Here is a 21,709-nt window from a genome sequence, read left to right as displayed (position 1 = left end):
GCTCCTGACTTGCAGCACTTGGTATTCCCTGCTCCCAGCAGTGCAGGCTGCAGAGCTGTGGTGTTGTGCTTGGGGAAATGGATATCATTGCCTGCAAAGCGTGTCTGACTGCGTCCAGCACCGCTGGGCTGCGCCCTCTGGCTTGTCCCTCTCTGGCTCTCCCGTGCCAAGTAAAGCAGTGCAGTGTTCCTAAAAAATAGTATATATTATTCTTCGAGAGAATGTTCAAAGTTGAAAAATAAGTGCCTTGGACTTTGGGACTATTGAAAGGAAGAAAAGAAAATAGGAGAGTTGATTGAGGCAGATTATATTGAACAGCTTGGAAACTCTGTGGAAGCAGCGCTTTGGAGAAAACAGCAGGGGTGCAACAGATAAATAAATCAGCAGTAGAATTGCCAGCAACTGTCAAATCAGCAGCAGCAGTAAAACAGATATATGTGGTCAGTATCCATCTGAATGTGGATGTGTTAAACATGCCAAGGACAGACAGACAGTTGTGCGGAGCCGTAACATCAGCCGTGTTAGCAGGAGATAATTGTTCCTGGGAGCTCCAGCATGCAGTTAATGTTCTCTTCTGACGAATATGACTATTTGAACCAAACCAATAAAGAAACAGCACCTTGAAACCATTTTTAAGAGAAAACAGATGGCATGTTTGTTGTGTTTGATGGGGTGATACTGCAGTCCTTTATTCACTGAGTTTCCCATACTGGAGTGTGCTCGAAACTGGGCCTGCCCAACAGTGCCAGCAGCACTTTGGAAGGGATCCAGCAGTGGGGCACCAGCCTGGCCACATAGCACACGGGTGCTCCTGGCAGCTGGAAACATCTTGCTTCCCCAGCACAAATATCCTTCCTAAAGCCAGTGAGGGTCTCAGGTCAATCTGCACAGCTTTTGTTTGCACACACAGCGCCGTTCCCAAAGTTTGTCAGGTGTCAGCAGGTGCACACTAACACGTGTCTCCATCCAAATCCCAAGCATGACAGAGAAGTGATGAAACACATGGAGGTGTTTGGTGACAGCCCACCACAAAGCTGAAGTTGACAGAATGTTGTCTAATTGTGTGTGTGGGTAACAGATAGTGCCCAGGACCAGTTTGTGCCATAGTGAGATACAGCTGAAATCCACACTTGTTTGTGAGTTTTTCAGTCTTTTAGCTCCCAAGAACATGGCTGTTCCCCAGGCTGTAAGCAGGACTGCTGGGAGAGGTTTGGGTGGTGAGGAAAGGATAACAGCTGGAGGACTCAACCACTTCACCTGCTGATAAATATGGAGCCGTGTTTTATGAAAATGAAAAGTGATTTATCTGGATGAACTAATAATGTCAGACCACCTCTCTGTACTTTTCCTACAGTGATTCTCATTTCTGCAGGACATCTCTCAAAGCTCTGTAATTTTTTCAGGAGCAGGCCACCTGAAATGCTCGCTGAGCAATCTTCCCAGTCCCCAAACAGGCTGCTTTGATAAGTGAGCTCATGGCCTGCTTTTGAAACAGAAGCCAGCAATTGCATACTGCTGCTGCTGCATTCGTGGTGTGATTCTTTTTAATGTACTACTTTGTTTTCTCATCTGGGATTACATCTGATAAGGATAAGCTAAAACTTTCTCTAATAGTTGCAGTGAAACTCTATGCAGATGTGAGACTCCGTATGAAAACCTTCTATAAAAATGTGCAGCTTCTAAAGCCAAGCCAAGTTGAGAGAAGCTGGGGTACCAAGCGTGCATCATCAAAGTTCACAGCAGTGGGGCTTTCTTTCCCTTCCTCTCATCCTTTAAGATACTGAAGCAGCACACTTCAAGGGTTTGACAAGAAAGAGACATATATTCCCCTTTGTGCAAATCTGCTTGATGCTTATGAATGCTGTTCGTTCTGAAGCCCCGTTACGATACTCTCCTAGCAGTGTGGCTCCAACAGAGAACAGAACGAAATCTACAGCCAGAAGGTCCATCTTGCAAATCTGCCACTCTAAAGAATGCAGAAATTGACACATCCTATTGAATGGGGTAGATGGATTGAATTCATATTTGGGAAGGGAAAAAAAAGTCCAAAAATTAAGATATTATGGCAGAGGTGTAGGCTACCAAAATTTGCCTGGCTTTTTGGAGGCTGGTCTTGAACCCAGCGTGTTTGAGAAATGGGTCTCTTCATGTGGTACAAGCAGAGAAGGAGGCAGCTCCCAGTGAGAGCCCCAGAGCCTTCCGTCAGAAAGGCAGGCAGGAGGGAAGCAGTGAGGGCTGTTCCTAAATCCAAATCCCGCTGTGGGTGCTCAGTGCTCCTTGCTATGTGACTGAGACATGAATGAAAGGACTCTCTTCTGGACTTCCAGTTGATATTTTTGTCATCACCATGTATTGTATGTGCAGTGCCTAATAATTTGAGTTTTTTGTGTCTTGTTACAATCTTGATAATGTAGAATTTTGTTCTCTCTCTGGTAAAACACGGGACAATATCTGGTCTCCTTTATTCTGTGAAAAACAGGTGTAAATGCACAAAGTATAAACCTGAGCTCACGGGCTTGTGGTTTGGTTCATTTCCCTGAGGTTCCCTGTGCCTTCTTCTGGAGATCTTTACTGGCTCATTGTGACTGATGGTACTTTCCATTGCAGCGTGTGTCACTGGAAGAGGTGGCTCCCTCCACGTATTGGTTGTGATACATAAAACAGGCTCCTAGAGATTTATAAGAAAATATCTGTTACCATCTTTTGAATACGTGGCAAGTAATGCAGTTGTAGTAGTTGTGCTAGGAAAAATACCTGGCTGAGAAATTGTTAAAAATACAATGTTTGAAAACCCCAGTAAATTACTGTCTTTGTATATATTGCTTATGTATAACAGCAGCTGTGACTTCTGACAGCTGTTTTTTCAATAATTTTCAAGGTTAAATTTTCTACCACTGCAGCTGTGTGTGGCTGAATATTATTTATCAAATGAATTATTTAACAATCATTTAAATCAATGTTCAACTGCTTTATCAAAGAATAGTTTGCTGTCGCACCATGCCTCTCCAAGAGCATCCAAGCCAATGCACACACCACACAGTATATTTTTAATAATCTTTTTAATCAAAGAGATGCTAAGAAGAAAAGAGAGAGACACAAAAAATGAATTGCAGACTGTAGTTACAGCTGCTGGTGTGCAAGGCTCAGCCACAGTGCTGGAGTACTGCAGTAATAACCCCACCTGCACACAGGCCTTCTGCAGCCCTGAAGCAAGCTGCTGCAGTGGCCAGTGCTGGGATGTGCACCTGGTGCCCTCTAAGCTCTCTGCTGTGCGTGGGCACATTTTCACATGTTCCCACCTGAAGGTGCACTTGATAATTCTCATGCCTTTCTTTAAACTAGCAAACAAGTTACACAGAATCCGGCCCTGAGCTGGTACAACCAAGAGTAGTCTGTACCAATAGCAAATGCTCTGAAACCAGTAAAGGCTTTCCTCCCCACGTATCTTAAAGCTCTGGTTCACAATTCATCCTCCATAACCAGATATATTTTGTTTTGTGATAAATAAGGTTCGAAGGGAGACCAAGTTCTTGTCATGGCAAGCTGGACACTTGACTTCTCACTAACTCCAGGATCTGTACAAACTTGTACATTGTGGTTTAGGCACCGTGGCAATGCCTGCCCTTCTGTGCTGGCAGCCAAAACACCCGACATCTGCAGCTGCCAGTTGTGCATCTCAGAAGTGTGTCTTTGCTTTAAAAATCCATGAAGCTGTAGTTTCCTCAAGGATCAAGTCATGTAATTACACGGTTACTTCTTCCTATCAGTGACCGATATGCTTCATTTAGATTTGGTAAGCCCCCAGGGTGGAACTGGGGGCATTTCTGGGCCTGCATCCCTGTAGCTTAGGTGGTTCTGATCTGCCCTTGGGTGCCCAGAGCAAGCACCAGCATGGGGACCCAACAAGACTGCAGGGGATGCTTGGAGCAGTGGTGAAAAAGGCAGTTGGGCAGATGATGGGAGACAGGTGATGTCGAGAAAGGCATTGCCTTCTGCTCTAATGTCTCTGTTACACCATTTGATTGCGTTATTAATTAAGTACATTATTACCTGTGTCTGCATCTCCTTTGTTCCTTCCCACCCAACTTCTCTGCTCTGGATGTATGTAGTTATTATTTCAGTAGCACCTCAGAGCCTGAAGAGCAGCAGGCACCCCGCTGTTTTAGGTACAGTTAATTTTCTCTGCTCTCTCTTTTTCAAGCATTTAATAGCCATTAAATGGGCATTATCTGACACGCAGAAGCCACTGGTAATGAAGCAGACCCCACTGTGGCAGGCAGGCCTGCTTCCTCCCTGCCTTATACATTCTGAATAGATTGAGCTGTTATGGGATGGCAACAAAGAGAATTCTGGTATGAGCACTTGGGCGGGTTGATGGGGTGGGCCTGTGAGCTCCTGGCTCAGAATGAGTTTCTCTGGCAATTAAGTTTGGAAAATTCATTGCTTGGGGTTGTTTGGGTTGTGTCCTTTTGGTACCTTTGGTCACTCATTGCCCCCACCAGGTAATGCTTCATTTTCCCATTAGACTCACTGAAATGACCGGGTGACTGGGGTGCAAAGGGAGCCCAGCATTATGGAAGGACCAGAAATATGCTTCTGTGTTTGAGCTGGTGTTTTCCTTTCTCTGTACCTTCTGTTTCACGTATTAATTTCACATTGGAGAATCTTAGGTTTACTTTGGCATCGGTTTTCATTGAAAATTTCCATTACTGAAAAGAAAAGCAGGACCGAGAGAGGTCAAACTGATTATTGTACAGAGAATTTTAACATAGGCTTCTTCACGACCCTTTGTAATCTTGCTAAAGCAGATGCAGTATTTGAGGACCACCATCTGGTTTTATCCGTGCTCAGACTTGTAATTTACTCAACACAACAAATTGTCCAAAATCTGGACCCACAGAGTGCAGTTGCTAATTTCTGTGTGTTTCCTCCTGCAAATACATTTGATAGACCAGCATTAAGTGACACAAATGAAATAGCAAATGTTTCCGTTTGGCTAAGCTCGGGGAAAACATAAATCTATATTTGTGAATTTGGTTTTGTTTATCTTTGTAGCAACGATAAATATATTAATTTGTGCAAATCCAAGAAGCAGTAACTAAGAACACAGACAACCTTTAAAGGTCAGGCAGAGTATGAGCCAAATACAATTTTCTGCATAATCTCTATTTCCTCCCTAATTGGAAAGCTAAACAGACATCATGCTGCTGCTTCCTTAACCATTCAGGTGAAAACATGGGTGGTTTTGGAAAAACAACTAGTGTGCTAATGATGACAGGGCAAGCAGGACGTTTTAGAATGCTTGTGTCCTGCACTCGTAATAGTTTAACGTCTTTAAATGTTTTCTATTTCACTAATGGATGGTGGAATGATGATCCAAATGCTAAACAACACGCCAGCTAATGTATTTTATTTCCAGGGCCATAAAATGGCCTATCTTTCTGGCAGTGCCCCAGGGGATGCTATCATTCTGAAAATGGCTCCGGCTACCAGTAGAACTGTTGGTTAAAATTTGGTGGTTTGGGTTAAATTTTTCATTTAAGGACTGTTCTTTCTCCTTCATGTCTCGGTGGTGTTTGCTGGCTGCCTTCTAATAGGTCCTTGATGACAACCCTTGGTGACACACGTGGGCTTTTCTGGTCCGTGGCTCTGCCTTTGGCAAAAGAATTGAAAATTACAGGTCCTCAATGAAAGCCTCTTTTCAGCTTGGACATAATAACTTCTTTTTTTTTACATGGATGTCTATGAAGCTGTGCCAATTTGCATTAACAATGTGGCCACGTATACGTCCATATTGATTTTTTGCTGTTTTCTGATTCGTTCTGCATCTCTCCTCTCCTGCCCCTCGCAGTGCTGCTTTTCACTCCTGGCTTATTAGGGTGCCTGAAAGATAGAGCTGTGGAACACTGCCAGCCTGGGAAATTATAAGGCTGCTTTCAGTTGCTCCTGTTGTACGCTGTGCACAAGTTAGAGGAGGAAATAATGGCTTTCCATAACGCTCACCTGAGAAAGCCTGCCACGTAAAAATGAAACCACAGGATGAAATGCTGGAAATGCCCGAGGAGAAGTGATTCACAGATGAAGTCAGTGCTGAGCTGGATATCTCTGCTAAGTAGGCAGAGGCACAGATCTCTTTTTTTAAGTCTTTTTTTAACTTCATTTTCTTTTGCATCTTTTTTTGTTTGTTTGTTTGTTTTTACTTCAGAAAAGATCCAAAGAAGGAAAAGTAAAAGATTGATTCCGTGGCTCCATCCAGCTGAAACCAAAGCTCCTTTACTTTGCCCGTAGCCCTACTCCAGGAGTAGCAGCATCCTTTTCTGGCAGTGCAGCCCAGGTGCTGAGTTCCACATGTGCCAGGTCCTCACGGATCTCCCTGGGCTTGCAGAAACCAGGGGCTGACACACTGAAATCACTGTCATCATTTGGGAACTTCTCGTCAGGAACCAATGCCAGCGTAGATTTGCAAGCTCCTTTCACACAGCTATCAATGTGAATTTCTTGATTGAGGTTTCTTGTCGACTCCTGAATTAAAAACAAACAAAACACCTTCAAAACAGTTACCCGTCACGAACACAAATCCCAGCCGTGTCAGAATTTCTTTTCTCCTGAATGCCAGCCCAGCTGCAGACATGCATTTCAATCTGCCAGTGATCATATACTCCATCCTCTTTTCTTATTCTTTCTGAAGATGCTTGTTAATGAACCTTCTTGAAAAGACACGGGATGAAAAGCCAGGGCACTGGGTGGAAAAGCAGTGCAGATTGGAAAAGACAGAAAGCTTATTTAATTCTTTCTTTTCCCAATCTCAACTCCCTCAAGTTATCTTTAAAAGGATGTTTAAAGCTTACAGTTAAAACTTTCCTGCATTTAACTGTAATAATTAACAGCAGCTCAGGGAGCATTCGAGTCCAAAGGGAAACATTTTCAAAACTCATTTCAACCACTGCCAGTCATGTGTTTGGGGAGGGATGGGATCTTGAGGAAAGTTCACAACCGGGCTTTTACCTTGATTACTTTTTTAAGTCTTTTATGCCCAAATTTCATTTGTTAAGATTTAAGGTCTATGTCGTGCGCCTGTAATCAGCTCTCTGGATCCAAAAGGCAGTCAGTGGGCCCTAATGATTCGCAGCAGCACCAACCTGTGCTTTATTTGAGGAAGTGGTTTCATAATTCTACCACTGAAGCAAAAGCAAAGGTGTGGGTTGAAAGAAGGAACTGAGGATGTGGGGAAAATAGGACTGCAATGAGTTTGATGAGATCCTTCCTCATCAAGGAAATGGGACTGCAGTTGGCATGCAGCTCACCACGTGGAGCACCGTCCCAACGGTGTGCTCAGCATTGACTGTGTCTAATGAGAACATAAACCCAGGAAGTCTGGTATCCTGCCTACATCAATGATAATTCCAGCCAGTTAAAAGGACATAAAAAGCTATAATGAAGCTACTGATTCTGTGAGGGAAAGGAACTGCTGATGGGATATTCTAAATGCCAAGATCTCAGTCAGTGTAACTCGTGCTCAATCATGGCCATACTTTTCAGAGTGGATTGTTGAACTTAAATGCAGATTGAGACTGTTGCAGGGGAATGTCTTTGGTTTCTCCCAGGACAGATGGGTGTCACTGATGTATGGCTGCTGGTCAATCTGAATTCTGGTGCAGTAGTGTATCAGGAGCTCAGTTTATTCTGGCATCGTCTTAAACCTGAACAAATAGGTAGGATAAGACATAAAAAAACTTTTGGCAATGGTCCCTGGGTTATGGTGTCATACACCTGGAGTAGGGGTTGGACATAGGGGCAGCCTAGAGATAGGCACATTTTGGGAACAATGGAGAAAAGTATATTCACAGATTATTTATTAATTACTCTTAATCCCTGGAAATAGGATGTGGTTTTTGTTGATTCAATAATTTTATTTCTTTTCCAGCTCATTGCTGCATCTGTGGGTCAAGGCAGTAAGCTTAGGGTTAGAGGCAGTGAGGCTCTGATAGGAGCTGAGATGGACAAAGGTCAGAATTGCTGTCAGTGTGCAGTTATCAGATGTCCTGAACTTAGCATCCTTAGCAAACCAGCATCCTTAGCAGAACTGCTCTGAGCAGAGCTTATTTGAGGTCTCAGAGTTTCCATGAATACTCAACTGGTTGCATTTTGTGGGAGTGTTCAGTGTGAAATGGAACTTTCCCATTAAGAGCAGCATCTTTTAGTCTGAATACATAGCACAGGATTTCCCTTCTGAGCTGAATTTTGCATTTCATTTTTCAGCTCACATAAAATATTCTCTAGTTCTCATTACTGAAACATTGCGTATGAGTATCACATATCTCAGTGGTTAGTATTTGGAAGTAAAATATCAGTAAAGCAAATGCAGTCTCTTAATTTAAGTACAGAGATAATAAAGAAACCTTTCCTCTTCCACCTCCAAGCTGGGAGCATTCTCAGAGTAGCAGTGGTTGGATTGAGACCTCTGCAGACTGACTTGTCCCTTGGTCAGGACCTTCTCCAGTTGGTTTTTCTCCCAAAACTGAAACTTCACAGCTCTGCTGGACAACCTGTGGATGATTTCTGGATATGAGGCTCTAAGTACGAATACAAATTAATAATTGCTGTAGCTGCTGTGAAAGCATGGAAATTTGAGCTGGAAAGCATTTCTCTGAATGAGAAATTCAGAAATTCATTTCTCTGAATGAGTGCTCATTTCTTGTTTGCATTTTTCAGAGGATGCCTTGCTTGGTCAAACTACTAAGAATATTTTTGCAAAGAACTGCATACAGTTCCTCAAATTAAAAAAAATACAGTGAGCTATGTGTCCAAAAATCATAGGAAGCAGCAGTCTGCTGTGCTGCTGAGGAGGCTTTGGGAGCAGATATCTCTGTATGACTGTGTGCCACAGCATTGCTGTTCAGCTGTTCTGTTCAGCCTGATGTTAATCTGTGGCAGTAAAACTGCAATTTTAAAATTGTGCACTGATTTATTCCACCAGTGTACATTGTACAAATCTGCTGAACTAACAGCAATTGAGAGAAGACAGTCCTGTAGGTTCAGCAGCCACTGAATTATGATGTTTGGTGTTTTTCAGGTATGGTGTCTTGCATAAACAGATCACATGGGCTACTAAACCCACGTCTTTTTTGGACCTTGCACAGGCTATTCCCCATGCATAATTTCTCAGGCAGATCCCCACTTATCCATTAGCATTGCCCTCTGACCCAAACTGAGAGGGTCCTGCAAAGGCTTAATCCTTGCAGCACTAGAATCCAAGTGAGTTGTTTCAGACAGATTGTTAATGTTTCAGTAGGGATGCAGAAATGTCCCTTTAATTGCTGAATGCTTTCCACTGCCCTGCAGCTGTTCCCTTACCTGCTGCTCAGGATTGACATGTGGGTTTTTCCCCAAGGCTTTCTGGAGCTGAATGGACGAGCAGTGAGCTCCCTGACACACAAGGAAGTGGTGCCAGCCCTTAGGGGTGTTTAGAGGACAGCTCAACTATGCCTCTGCCTCCAGGCTGAGGTGCTGCTTGGTTCTGGGCTCCTTGCCCAGCTTTGGGTCAGACGCAGGAGCAGCAGCACAGCTCAGGACCTCTCTCCATGGGAAGCACTCTCACCTCTCTATGGGAAGCACTGTCCTTTGTCACAACTGCAGGTGTGCGTTGTGCAGGTCCTCCTTTCTGCTGCTCTGCAGTAGCAATGGACTCAAGCCTGCCTCTCTCGCGTCTCTCACTTTCTTCCATGCATCCGCTGCATACAAATTGCTGATCCGCAGCCCAGGTAACAAAGCCACTGCCTGCTTCCTTCTTCAGGTAGCCTGACATTTCCAATGGCAGGAGCTGGGGGAGGCCATTCATTTTATATGTGCACACAGATCATAAATAATGAGTCACTAATTCCAAGGAGGCCACCAGTGTCAAATCACATCAGCTGAACCGAAGTCAGTGTCCCAAGATACTGTGCAGCTAAATGTAATCTCTGAAACAGATTTCTTTGCTGGGTCCCTATGCCTGTTATACTGCTTATGTAGTTAGGCTGGAAAGTACTTCAGGCAGGGATTACCTCTCCCTGCTGTGCTCTGCTCAGCACCACATGTATCTTTGTCTCTTTATGCAATAATTAATAATAAATCTTCTGGTAATCTGGTTGTGGCACAACCTTCAGACTGTTATTTCTCTATGTGTTAGATAAAACAAACCAGCAGATGACTTGGGGACTCCTGAAGCACTGCTAGGCATTAGGGCTTTTCAGTCACTTTAATATTGCAAGACTTAACAGGAAATATGGATTATACTGCAGCATTTGTGTTTGTCTGCTTTTGCTGCACTAGGAGTAAAGTAGGAATCACTTCTCTGAATGTCATCTCGCTAAGGCAGAAATCTTCTCAGGTAGTTATGTAGCATGGTACAGACAGTGAGACGAGATAAAAGGCAATGCCTAGCTCTTGGCAGAGCATAGGTCTCGTAAACTGTTTAAGCAGTGCCTGATTAATCAGAAGCATTGACCTTGTGTGGGGTGCAGGTGATGCTTCTGGGTGTCTGCAAAACATTCAGTGACACCATCCATGAAGTGCCCAAGCCCACCTTACAGATGCATTTCTTGCGCCATGGCTGCTTGGTTGTGCACACAGTTCTGCTGCCTGTGGGGGCTGGGAGCTCCATCAGGCACTGTGGGCCTCTGGTTTGCAGAGCCGGGGGGCTGAGGGCAGTCTGCTGTGGAAACAGCGCACGCCTGAATCAGTATCTGGTTTGCAGGGATCATCAAATCCCACACCTGCTTGTCTTGGAGAGGTTTCTGTGGCAGAAAGCAAATCAGTGGGCTTAGCCTTCTAGAGGGAAAACAGTGCACTTCTGTGTGCGTGCATTATGCAGCCTTCTGATACCTTCCTTCTGCATGTTTTGTGTCTCTATGGGTGGAGAGAAACAAAGAAAGAAAATGAAGCAGACTACATCCAGCACCTTGGTGTTGTCCTCATGGTTGTCCTAATACAGCTACAGTCTGTAACTTAGGAAATTGTGATAATGGAGGGAGGTTAAGGGAGGGGTACTTCTGAGGCTCAAGCACCGTTTATATTTGCTTATTAATTCCAAATGAGGGCAGAGGCACATAAAGGAATACTGTAAAGGTACATTTTATCCTTTCATTTAGAAACATAACATCTGAGAAACATTTATTAGCAAAACATCAACTCTATTTGCACATTTCTAAATAGAATATCAGATCAACTGAATTTTAATTTTCATGTCTGTAATTTGTTAATATAATTACGGTACAATGTAGTTAGGTGCCTTCAGATCTTTCAGTGTTAATTAAAAAGCTAATAACTTGGAAAGCTATAAATATTGAGGTAGAGGGGCTGGTGCTGCAGGCAGTTAATCCTTTATTTGTCACTTGCTAAGGATCCATTTAGCAGGCCGGGCTGTGCACAGTGCAGGCAGCACCAGGCTGCTCCCCCAAGCAGCACACACAGCTCAGTGCTGCCAGCAGGCATCCCATCCCGCACAGGCAGCGCTGCTCTGCTTAGAAATGCTTGAGGTATTTGTGTTTTCAGATCCGAGGGAAATTTTCATGGTTCCAAATTAAAAAAAGGAAAGCCACCGTTTTTCCTGCTGGAATCTCAGCTGAGTGTCCCAAAGCCTCTGTGGGTCTCTGCAGGGTTGGCTTTGTGCTTCTGCAGAGCAGCACCCAGTGCCCCACGCAGCTGAAAGGAGCTCCATGGCCATCATAGCAGCCTCACAGCAGCATCTTCTTCCTCTCCATGGGATTCCATTGTGGTTGGCTGGGATGTGGAATGTCCGCACGGTGCTTACTCTTTAGTCAGTGGAAATAGAAGGCAGATTTTATTGGTCTGTGGTGATCCAGTTCCTGAATTGACCTGATCTGGATACAGTCTGGTTTTCGTAGTGATTTTCAACTTATGTGGCTAGGGAAGAAAAATGTTTTGCATTAAACATACCGTGCTCTGGTTTTGATTGTTTTAAACATTCTAACATCTATTTTAACAGAAAATGGACTTTCACTTCAGCTTTGTAAATGAAGCACAGGCAGGTGAGGCTGTGCTATCATGCAGAAGAAAAAGCTGTGCTTGAAATTCAAATTGAAAGGCAGATAATGGACCCAGGCAGGAACACACAGAGCAGCTCCAACTGAGGCAGGGATTTAAGAAACTCCAACAGGACAAACATTGGAACTGTGAACCGACTTCCTCTTATGAAGGAGAAGGTTTGAGAGCGAGTGCCTCAGCGTTGTTTCAGCACACAATCATTTACCTTAAGGAAATCATTAATTCTGCCCAGCAGTTCTCATGAGCAGCCTGATGCTGAGCTTCCTAACAGGCACTCAAAGGAAGCACGGCTTTCTGTAGTCGGCTCAAATTGTTTAATATTTGTCAAACTTGAATTGTGTTGGAAGGATACATAGTGAATAATGGGTTTCTCCTGCTCTTTACACATGGGCAAGGCTGCACAGCCACTCCAAGCTGCAGTTTATTGCACTGCATTATGCATGAGGTGGCTTTGCAAGCAGATACATTAACACAAAAGGAGGGAGGGAAGAAAAAGCACAAGAAAGCAGATTTGTGCATTGTCCAATTTGTAAGGGTTAAGAATTATTTAGGGAACTTTTAAACACTTGTGTGCTAATACCTGGAACTGCAGCACTGGAATAGTTCCTTAGCGCGTGTGTAGCAGAAAACATGGCAGCTTTGGCATGCAGCTGCTCCTCCTTCTATTGGAATTGTGTTGTAGCCACTGACTCAGGCAATCCCAGCAGCCTTTTCTGAAAATGTAAGGTTACATCCTACAAAGAGCTAAACTGTTTTCTTTTCCCATTTCTGTAAGGGGATTTGGGACCTAAGACCATCTGTCAAGCAGCCACTCAGAGCTATTAAGATGTAGGTGTGTAGTAACTAAGAATTGGCAAATGGCTTAAGGACACCCACCACACTTCAATTTCCAGCAGGCATTTGGGTGTGCTCTGCTTAGAGATTTATTTCTAAATTCTCCTAAACTCCTGTCTGCACCCTCTAGGTAGTCAGATACCTGTGCTGTTCAGGCTGTGAGCACTAACACATGGTTAGCACCTCACAAAGCTGGGTCTGACCAGGTTTATCGCACATTTCTTGCTGAGTGCACGTGGCTGGACCAGCGGGATCTCATCCAAGTCAGTTCATTCTCCCTGTAATGGCAACAAAAGGGTGACAGCTGATGGGAGTCAGTGCTCGCCCATGGGAGTCCACAGTCCACTGCAGTGGGACGAATTGCAGTGAGTTTTCACTTTGAGTGAGGCAGGGTGTTGGAATTTACCTTTCTGTCACAAATTAGGTTACTGCCTGGGAGTGGCATCCTTGTAGCTGGGAATCACCACTGTATCACAGCAGAGTATGTGTCTTGTCAGTGCAGCTCCTGGGCTTTGAGAGCTTGGAAGGGTTTATTCCTGTTTCTTTAAGCCTCCACAGTGCTGTGCAAATCTGAAGGTGATGGTGGCTTCCTTGCATGAAGCGTCGTGGGTTGCAAATGGGAGCAGCACAGTGCACACTGCTAATGCTTGGGCATTTTGTATCTGAATATGAAATCCAGTGGCAGCTTAGGTGATTTTCTGGGGGGCTGTCTGATCACAGGCTCATCTGAGTATAAATCCTTACTTAGTTCTGGACAAGCTAACTAGTGAGCCGTGCCTTGGTACAGGAATCAGAAAAGTATTCTAGGAAGGGAATCAGAAGGGATCTGACAGCCTCTACAATGAGTGATAAAGCTTCTTCAGCATTTTTTGCACAAGCTCTAATTCAGATCCCAGTAGTTTCTGTGACTATTTATCCTCAAATGTTGCGTCCTTAACTTGGCAGGAGAAATGAACTTAACCAACCAAAGCCATTTCTCAGCAGTACCTGACAGTGTGGATCCCCGGCAGCGCTTCATCCCTTCTGCAGGTCGGGACTATTACTGATATAATTAAATAATACTGGTCCATGATAGAAATATATTAGCTTTAGACAGTGTTAATACTGTACACAAGAGTATGAGGATTGATAGTCCTTGTAATCTCTTATCTAAACATAGAAGGGCTGCATATGCTGTTCATAAAACACTGAAATCAATCATTGCAGTGACAGGCAGGTAATTGGGAAGCAAGCTCCTACTTATGCAGACCATGAGGGGATAACAGCCTTCAGCATTTTTTTCTGCAAATACTATTATCTGTCTCATCTTTCAAACTTCAAAATCCAAAGTGAATCACTTAAACTCCACTTGTGAGCACGACGTGGGCAGCGTGGCTCTCAGAACAGCCACAGCTTGGAACTGCCCTGAGCTCAGAGCACAGGAGGCACCGTGCAGCGCAGGCAGAGGGATGGAGGAGTGCAGGAGGAGCACAGAGCCCGTCCCCACCTGCAGGGAGGGTGGCTCAGAGCCATAGCTCCAGGTAACCAATGAAAACCAGCCATGTCTGCGTGGCTTTTGGCGTAGGATCAGATTTTAATTAACGTTGGTTAAGTCCTTTGAATCATTAAGGCTTAAAACAATTGTATGAGTGCGGAGCTCCGTAATTTTTCTAATGAACGCTTTGCAGAGGGGATCTCAGAGCATTTAAGCACCACAGTGTTTACACATTCAGCCAGTTGAGGATAGTCAGAAGGATTCGATAATTAGAAGAGTTTGTTACTAAAAGCTTCTCCATGTGTTAAACATTAGCAGGATGTTCCTAACCACGAGATAAATTAGGCCTACCTACACTGGTCTGTGAATTAGCAGTTTTCACTCTGATTTTCAGATTAGTTATATCAATTTTAAATACTGCTTTCTGCCTGGAAGACTAGTAAATACATAATAATAAAAATTGACTGTGTCTCATTAAAACACTGAGAGGAGAATATACCACTTTCATTTGGTAACTCGTTGTCACCTACAACTTCCATTGAGTTTGCTGGAATTTATTCTCTTTTAGAATGACACCAATAATTATCTTATTTTGTGTTTTTATTACTTCATCGGATGAATGAAAGTTGTTTTCATTGCTCAGAAAAGCAGAGTTTCACTCTGTTAGAAATCTAGAGAGCTGGCAATGGTCCCACTTCACTACATAAGGATGCAAGTCCTCTAGGCTCCTCAGTATGGTAGATCCCATCTGTGCTTTCCTACTTGAAGAACAGCAGTTGTTTCCCTTGGGAAGGCTTTGGGATTCTGTGTGTATGGTTTTTCATGGCCTTTTTTCCACCCTCTCCCCCCCAGATTGTGATTGGGATCGTGGTTTTCCAAGGAGTTTGTGTGGGCAGATCTGAGCATCCGTGCAGCTCCCATGGAGTGTGAAATGCAAGCTGTTGTTGGCCTCGTCCCGTTTCATCTGCTCACTGTGTTTTTTGGCAGAAAGGACTGGTTGTCTGTATTAATGCTGGGGGTTGCGACCACAGCTTTTTGCGTGCAGGGCGAGCTGACAGCTAGCTGGTGGAAAAGCAACAGAAGAAATGTGGGATGTTTCTTCCATCCTATGATAGTAAAGCATCTTCTTTTAACAGACCGCGCACTATATCTTTGCTGCTGCACACTGCCTTTATTCTCTGATGACTCATAGCAGCAGCAAATCCTTTACTTTCTTCCTCAGTGTAGTATTTTATAAAGTACAAACAAAAAAACTCATGTATGTTTGCAAATTATTTGAAGGGTGTTTGAATAAGTTACAAGTTTTTAAGCTGCTGCACATTTGTTTCAGGGTTTCTGTGCAGATAAACCAAAGCTTTACAGGCTTTGGGAAAAGGCTGATCCCTTTGCTCCCAGGAGGTGCCGTCCTCTTCCTTTCCTTTCCTCTCCACTTTGTAATTACTGCCTGTAACCCTGGCAAAAAAACACACTGAAGAGAAACTGTCTTTGGGAATGTTTACATGTTGTTGAGCACGAATCTTGGTTAAACCACAGCATTCAGGTCTGTGGCAAAATTTCCTTTTAAGAACTTTTCAGTTCTAATCCTGCATAACCTTTTTGCCACCTAAGGGCTGCCTGTCTCCTGCCGTGATGCCAGTTCAGCCTTTTCTACCCAGGGAAGCAAGAGAACTGGAAGAATAGTTTCACTATATTTGCTACTTGGGATCTGCAAAACAGACAAAATGGACATCAATATGTCCTCTTCCTTTGAGTCCTGATTTAGGACAGCACTTGGCTTGGAGGGCTGGGAGGGGACCTCAGTGCCTGCACGCATTCGGGTTGGCAGCAGGGCTGTGGCAGTCCATGTCTGTCACGAACCTAAGCACCTCCTAAGATAACCCATCTATATACAGGCACTCTTGTGCTTTGGGAAGAGGATTTTACACTTCTTTCTTAAATTACTGATCAATTGATCACTGTGTTGGTTTAATCTCTGTTACCCCATTTGTGTTTGATGATAAAAGCTAGTAAATGCATAGCCATCAAAACCATTAATAGTTGTTGCAGCTGAAAATATGCAATCTCAAGCCAAGTACAGTCTTTCTTAAAAACATACTTTTTATATATGATGCACTTGCATATATTTTAGTTCTGTTGTGTACAAAATCACACTTGAGAACTGCTGCAATTAGATGCCAACATGATGAGGGAGCAGCAAGATACTCTTGGGAGTGAATTATGGAGCAGTAATTCATGAGAAGGTACTGCTAGAGAAAGGCAGAAGGCCGAGAGCTGTTAAGTGCAGCAGGTGTGAATTACTGCACTATAATTCACAGGCTTGGGTGTCTTATCAGAATTATAAAATAGCTCTATGCAAATATTTTTAAAGGATGCAAGGACAAATAATCAGATGTAACTGGGGCTTCACCTCACTGAAGGGTCCCAGAGTCTTAAGCAGCAGCAAGGTATGGCATCAGAAATGAAAAGGAAAAGTATGGGTTATTTTAACCTTACTTTGAATAACTGAATTTGACTGTATTTAAACTGTTTACTTCCAGTTTGTCTGCTTTTCCAGTCACCCACTGTGTTTGCCTGTTGTGAACTCCCCAGAACTCCCCTGTTATGTTTCTCCTGGAGTTGTTTCTATTCTGTGCAAAGGCAGGTGAAGCCCCTATAAACATGGGATTCTTATTATTCTTTTTCTAGGAGCTTCCTCACAGGGATTAATCCATTCTATAAATGACTGGAGCAGATGAACAGTATTGCCATTTTTAGAGGTGTGCTCTGGTTTTGAGTACCCACTTTGCTGCGAATTTTCACTCCTATGCAAAGCAGAGCTCACAGAAGGCTGCAGGTTTCTGTAGCCTCTGTTAACAAGGTGCTCCTTTTCCCATTAAAATATTAAATCTGTAGGTTAGTGACAAGACAACCGTTATCATTACATACACAACCCAAAAATCGAAGCCGTTCCTTCTAAAACATGCTGATAGATCCAGCACTTCCTTCCTGTTATTAAAGCACTTCTATTTCAACAGATGGGCTCTCAGGAAAGAGCAGTTGGTGGTTTGTTGAAGAAGGGACAGTTGATGAGTGCTGACTGCAAAGGAGGGGCTGTGATGTGCGCTTAGCTCCCAAAGAACTCAGTCAGCTCCAGGTTGTATGGCCATGCAGGAAGCCTGCAGCCAACTCCTGAGCTCAGCAGCTGCTGGGTGTCCATTTGCAGCAGTGCTGTAACAAAACTTGATTTGATGTTTTGTCCCATGGGAGATTTATATTTAAAATGCATATTTTTGTGTTTGGGTTATCCAGAATGCCTCTCCGAAAAGGTCAGAAATTATCCCTCATCAGGGGAGTTATTTCTGAAGGATTTTTTTCCTTATTTTTTCTAAGTTGCACCATTGCTAATTTGTGCGTTCTCACAGATGATAAACTCTCTCAGCCCCACACTGCTGTTCTGTCACCTTTTGCATACATCACTGTGCAACTGGTAGCGACTGCAGGTCCTGGTTCTTTATTTGTGCTGAAAAATTGTCTTCTAACAGCTTTGGAGAAAAGAATGTATGTCTAAATGAAGCAAACCTCAGTCAGTCAGGCTCCTTTAAAAAGCATCTTGCTATGAACAAAGCTTTAATAAGCCTAGCGACAATCCCAAAATTAGTTTTCCATTATGGTTATTTGGGGCTATTTCGATGCATTTATGAAATTGAGTCATTTCCTCTTACAAAGTTATCGCTAATTAAAACCAAAATGAGCAACTGTGTGCACAGTGTGGTGGGTATGGCTGCAGTTACCCAAGTGCACGTTACAGCACTTGCATCATTCTGTGAGCAGAATGAAAGTCGTTCAGCTATCTGAGAGCCAATATGAGATTCCTCAAGCAATGCCTTGACTGATGCCCATTGGAGATTCTAAAAAGGTCTCCAAGCATTAAACAGAAAAGTCAGCTTGCCATAAGGACTGATTGCAGTTTACCCCTCTGGCCCATTCCTGGGTTACTGCTTCAGCCTCTGCTCCAAGGTGTTGTGACCTCCAGATCTGGCAGAGGAGTTTGAGCAAGGTCTGACACTAAGAGGGACAGTGTTGCCATGGAAAGCTGAACAAGCCCTTTAAATCTCAGCTTTCCTCTGCCCTGTATCCCTGATGCTCTGTGTTTCTTCAAGCTTATCTAACGGCACATAAGGCAGGATTTGCTCTCCCAAATCTCTCCAACAAGTGGCTGCTGTTTTATTGCTCCACATCCTTCATCAGGCTGGCGTTTTGAGATGGAGCCCCAACAATCAGATCTCTCTATCATTGTGATATAACTTAAGCAAACAAAAACGGTTTGTGTTACATTTACAGTGCATGCTGAGGCATGAGGATGGAGTGCAGCACAAACAGTTGAAAGGAGCGGCAGTCGTGGCAGCTCTGTCCCCAGACAAAAGTGTGAATGTTAATGTGAATGTTAAAAAGATGTAACCAAAACTTTGAAATTCTTTATTCAGGAATCCAGGTGATTGAAGAACATTACAGAAATGAATTAAAAATATTACCAGTTTTTCCACTTATCAAAATTAAATCCTTGCTTATGGATGCAGATATACTCATGGCACTGACATTGCAAGTCCAGTTTTCATTCCTTTTCTCTTAAGCTCGTATTTTGTTCAAGCAGGATTTCCAGGCATGCAAAGCCTTTTAAAAGAATTCAAAATTTACATTCAAGGCAATTATGCTTCCTTCATTTTCACATGGCCAATCCGGGTTGAGAATGCTCTCCTGAATTTCTGCGCATGTGTCACTGCTATAAATTCTTGTGTCACTGGCAGTGGCTTAACACAATGTGACTGATCTAATTGGACACGACATGTTACGGCAGCTGCACACCAGCCTGGATGTTCCAATAGGCCTTTTCAGGTGATGGCAGCCTTACACGTTCCTTTCGCTCATAGCAGCGGATTAGAAGCCCGTCTTTGTTCCACATCAAAGCTGACTCCAGTTCCACAGCAACCACTGTGACACGGTGCTGGGTTCTGGAGCACTGAGCCCTCAGGAGTAACATGAGTCTGCCTGCCCCCCCTGCATCCAGGTCCATGAACAGCATGGCCAGCAAGTTTGGGCTCATCCAGCTGGGCAGCTGTGTGGAAATCAAGCACAGCAGTGGGCATATATGTCAGGCAGTAGTGACAAAGCTCCATGAAAACACCTCCAGCGTCACTGTGGAATGGCTTGAGAGAGGGACCAGCCAGGCCAAACAGGTGGATCTCCAGGTCATCTTTGATCTCAACCCTCATCTAGCCCCAAGGAGCAGATTCACAAGCAGCGCTGAGACCTCGCTGTCAGCCAGAGGTTACCGGAGCCCGGTGAGTGAAAGGCTGCCACAGCCCACCAAAATGGAAGTGTGTTGGGACAGCAGGAGCCCTGTGGTTGCCCAGCCTCAGTCCGAAATGAGGTGGATGACACCGTGCATGTGGCAGATGGACAGGCTGCCGAAACAGCAGGAATACCATCAGCTGGATGTGCAGGAGAAGCCAGCTCAAAAGGACAGCACATCATTCCATGCCAGGAGTGACATAGTGGCCATGATCCAGGAGTGCCGCAACCACCTGCATGGCAAGGCATCGTGGGCCTCCATGCCATGTCAGCCTCGCCGCATCAGTGTGTGCATTCGCAAGCGGCCCCTGAACCAGCGGGAGGCTGAGCTCAATGACACCGATGTGGTGACAGTGTCCTGCCAGGGCATGGTGATTGTGCACGAAGCCAAGCAGAAGTTGGATCTCACACAGTATCTGAACAACCAGGTCTTCCGCTTCGACCATGCCTTTGATGAGCATGCTACCAACGAGCTGGTGTACAGGCACACCGCCCAGCCCCTCGTGGATATCATCTTCCAGGGAGGCATGGCCACCTGCTTTGCCTATGGCCAGACTGGCAGCGGCAAGACACACACCATGCGGGGAACCATCTCTAGCAAAGGAATCTACGTCCAGGTCGCTGAGGATGTCTTCCACAGGCTGCAGTACCCTAATTACCAGAAACTGGAGCTTTGGGTCTATGGAGCCTTCTTTGAGATTTATAGGGGCAAAGTGTTTGACCTGCTGAACAAGAAGAAGCGGCTGAGGGTGCTAGAGGATGGTAAAAAGGAGACCCAGGTGGTAGGCCTGTGTGAGGAAGAGGTCACCAGCGTGGAAGATGTCATCAGGCTCATTGAAACAGGCAGCAACTGTCGCATGGCAGGCCAAACTTCAGCCAACACTCAGTCCTCCCGGAGCCATGCCATCTTCCAGCTCATACTCAAGAAGAGAGGACAGTTGTATGCCAAATTTTCCCTAATTGATCTGGCTGGGAATGAAAGAGGAGCTGATGTCACAACTGCAGACAAGCAAACGAGGCTGGAGGGGGCTGACATTAATAAAAGTCTCTTGGCACTCAAGGAATGTATCAGGGCACTGGGGCACAACAAAACCCACACCCCATTCAGGGCTAGCAAGCTCACCCAAGTCCTGAGGGACTCTCTTATAGGGGAAAACTCATATACCTGCATGATTGCCACTGTCTCTCCAGGAATGAGATCCTGTGAGCACACCCTTAACACCCTGCGGTATGCCAACCGTGTGAAGGAGCTGATTGTGGATTTAAATTCTCTTAAACAGCCTTTTCAGATTGTGACCAGCTTACCACAGCAGCAGCAGCTTGGGGTGCAGGCAAACAAGGAAGCCTTGTCCAAGGCATTTAAGAGAAAAGAGAGAAATGAGAAAACACTTATGGAGAAGCATCAGAAATCTCTGCGATGTTTGAAAGAACTCTTAGAGGTGGCTGCAGGAACAATCAGGAATGTAGATATATATGCTGCACAGTTTCAATCATTTCTGGATCGAGAAATTGGCATCCTGACTGAGATTCGAGAAAAAGTCAGATTATTCCCGTCAGCAGCTTGCAAGGAGCAACAGGGCAGCAACCAGAGCTGCACTAAGAGCTCCCGTGCACTGTGAGCTGTACCAGAGCCCCAATCCCTGAGGCTGCCAGGAGAGGAGAGCTGTTAGCTGCCACTGCTTCATCTGCCCAGCAATTGTAGTGTTCAAGAAACATTAAATGGCATTCGCATGAACATTCTGGTTGAGTTTTTATTCCTTGAAAATAGTAGTTTAAACTTGTAGGAGAATAGTCTTGCTGTTTTATTCTGGGTATTTTTCATTGCAGAAAGTTAAACTGTGCAGTTGTGAAGATCTAACCTGTAGGAAATGGTAAGAATTTACAGAGAATGTATCTCACGTCATTTGGGCAGATTTCCCCTCTTGTGCCTGTAAAATTATATATATATATATATACATACACACAGATATTCATAGGTACCTGCCTAGATGTGGCCTCTCAAGGATTCTGTTGAACTGCACCAAAAGA

The 21,709-nt window shown here is 44.3% G+C and overlaps 1 protein-coding gene across 1 annotated transcript; it reads left to right on the top strand.

The window, feature by feature from the left end:
* The first annotated feature begins 19,410 nt into the window (after positions 1-19,410).
* On the top strand, positions 19,411-21,300 carry KIF2B (kinesin family member 2B). Its single transcript, XM_042833058.1, has one exon. It carries the CDS (start codon positions 19,411-19,413, stop codon positions 21,298-21,300), a length of 1,890 nt encoding a protein of 629 aa, XP_042688992.1.
* The last annotated feature ends 409 nt before the right edge of the window (positions 21,301-21,709 follow it).

The sequence above is a fragment of the Centrocercus urophasianus genome, unplaced genomic scaffold (genome assembly GCF_019232065.1).
Source record: "Centrocercus urophasianus isolate 14NV4802_14NV808 unplaced genomic scaffold, USGS_Curo_1.0 seq_40, whole genome shotgun sequence".
Classification (NCBI taxonomy): Eukaryota; Metazoa; Chordata; class Aves; order Galliformes; family Phasianidae; genus Centrocercus; species Centrocercus urophasianus.
This window is presented reverse-complemented; position numbering and strand designations above follow the sequence as displayed.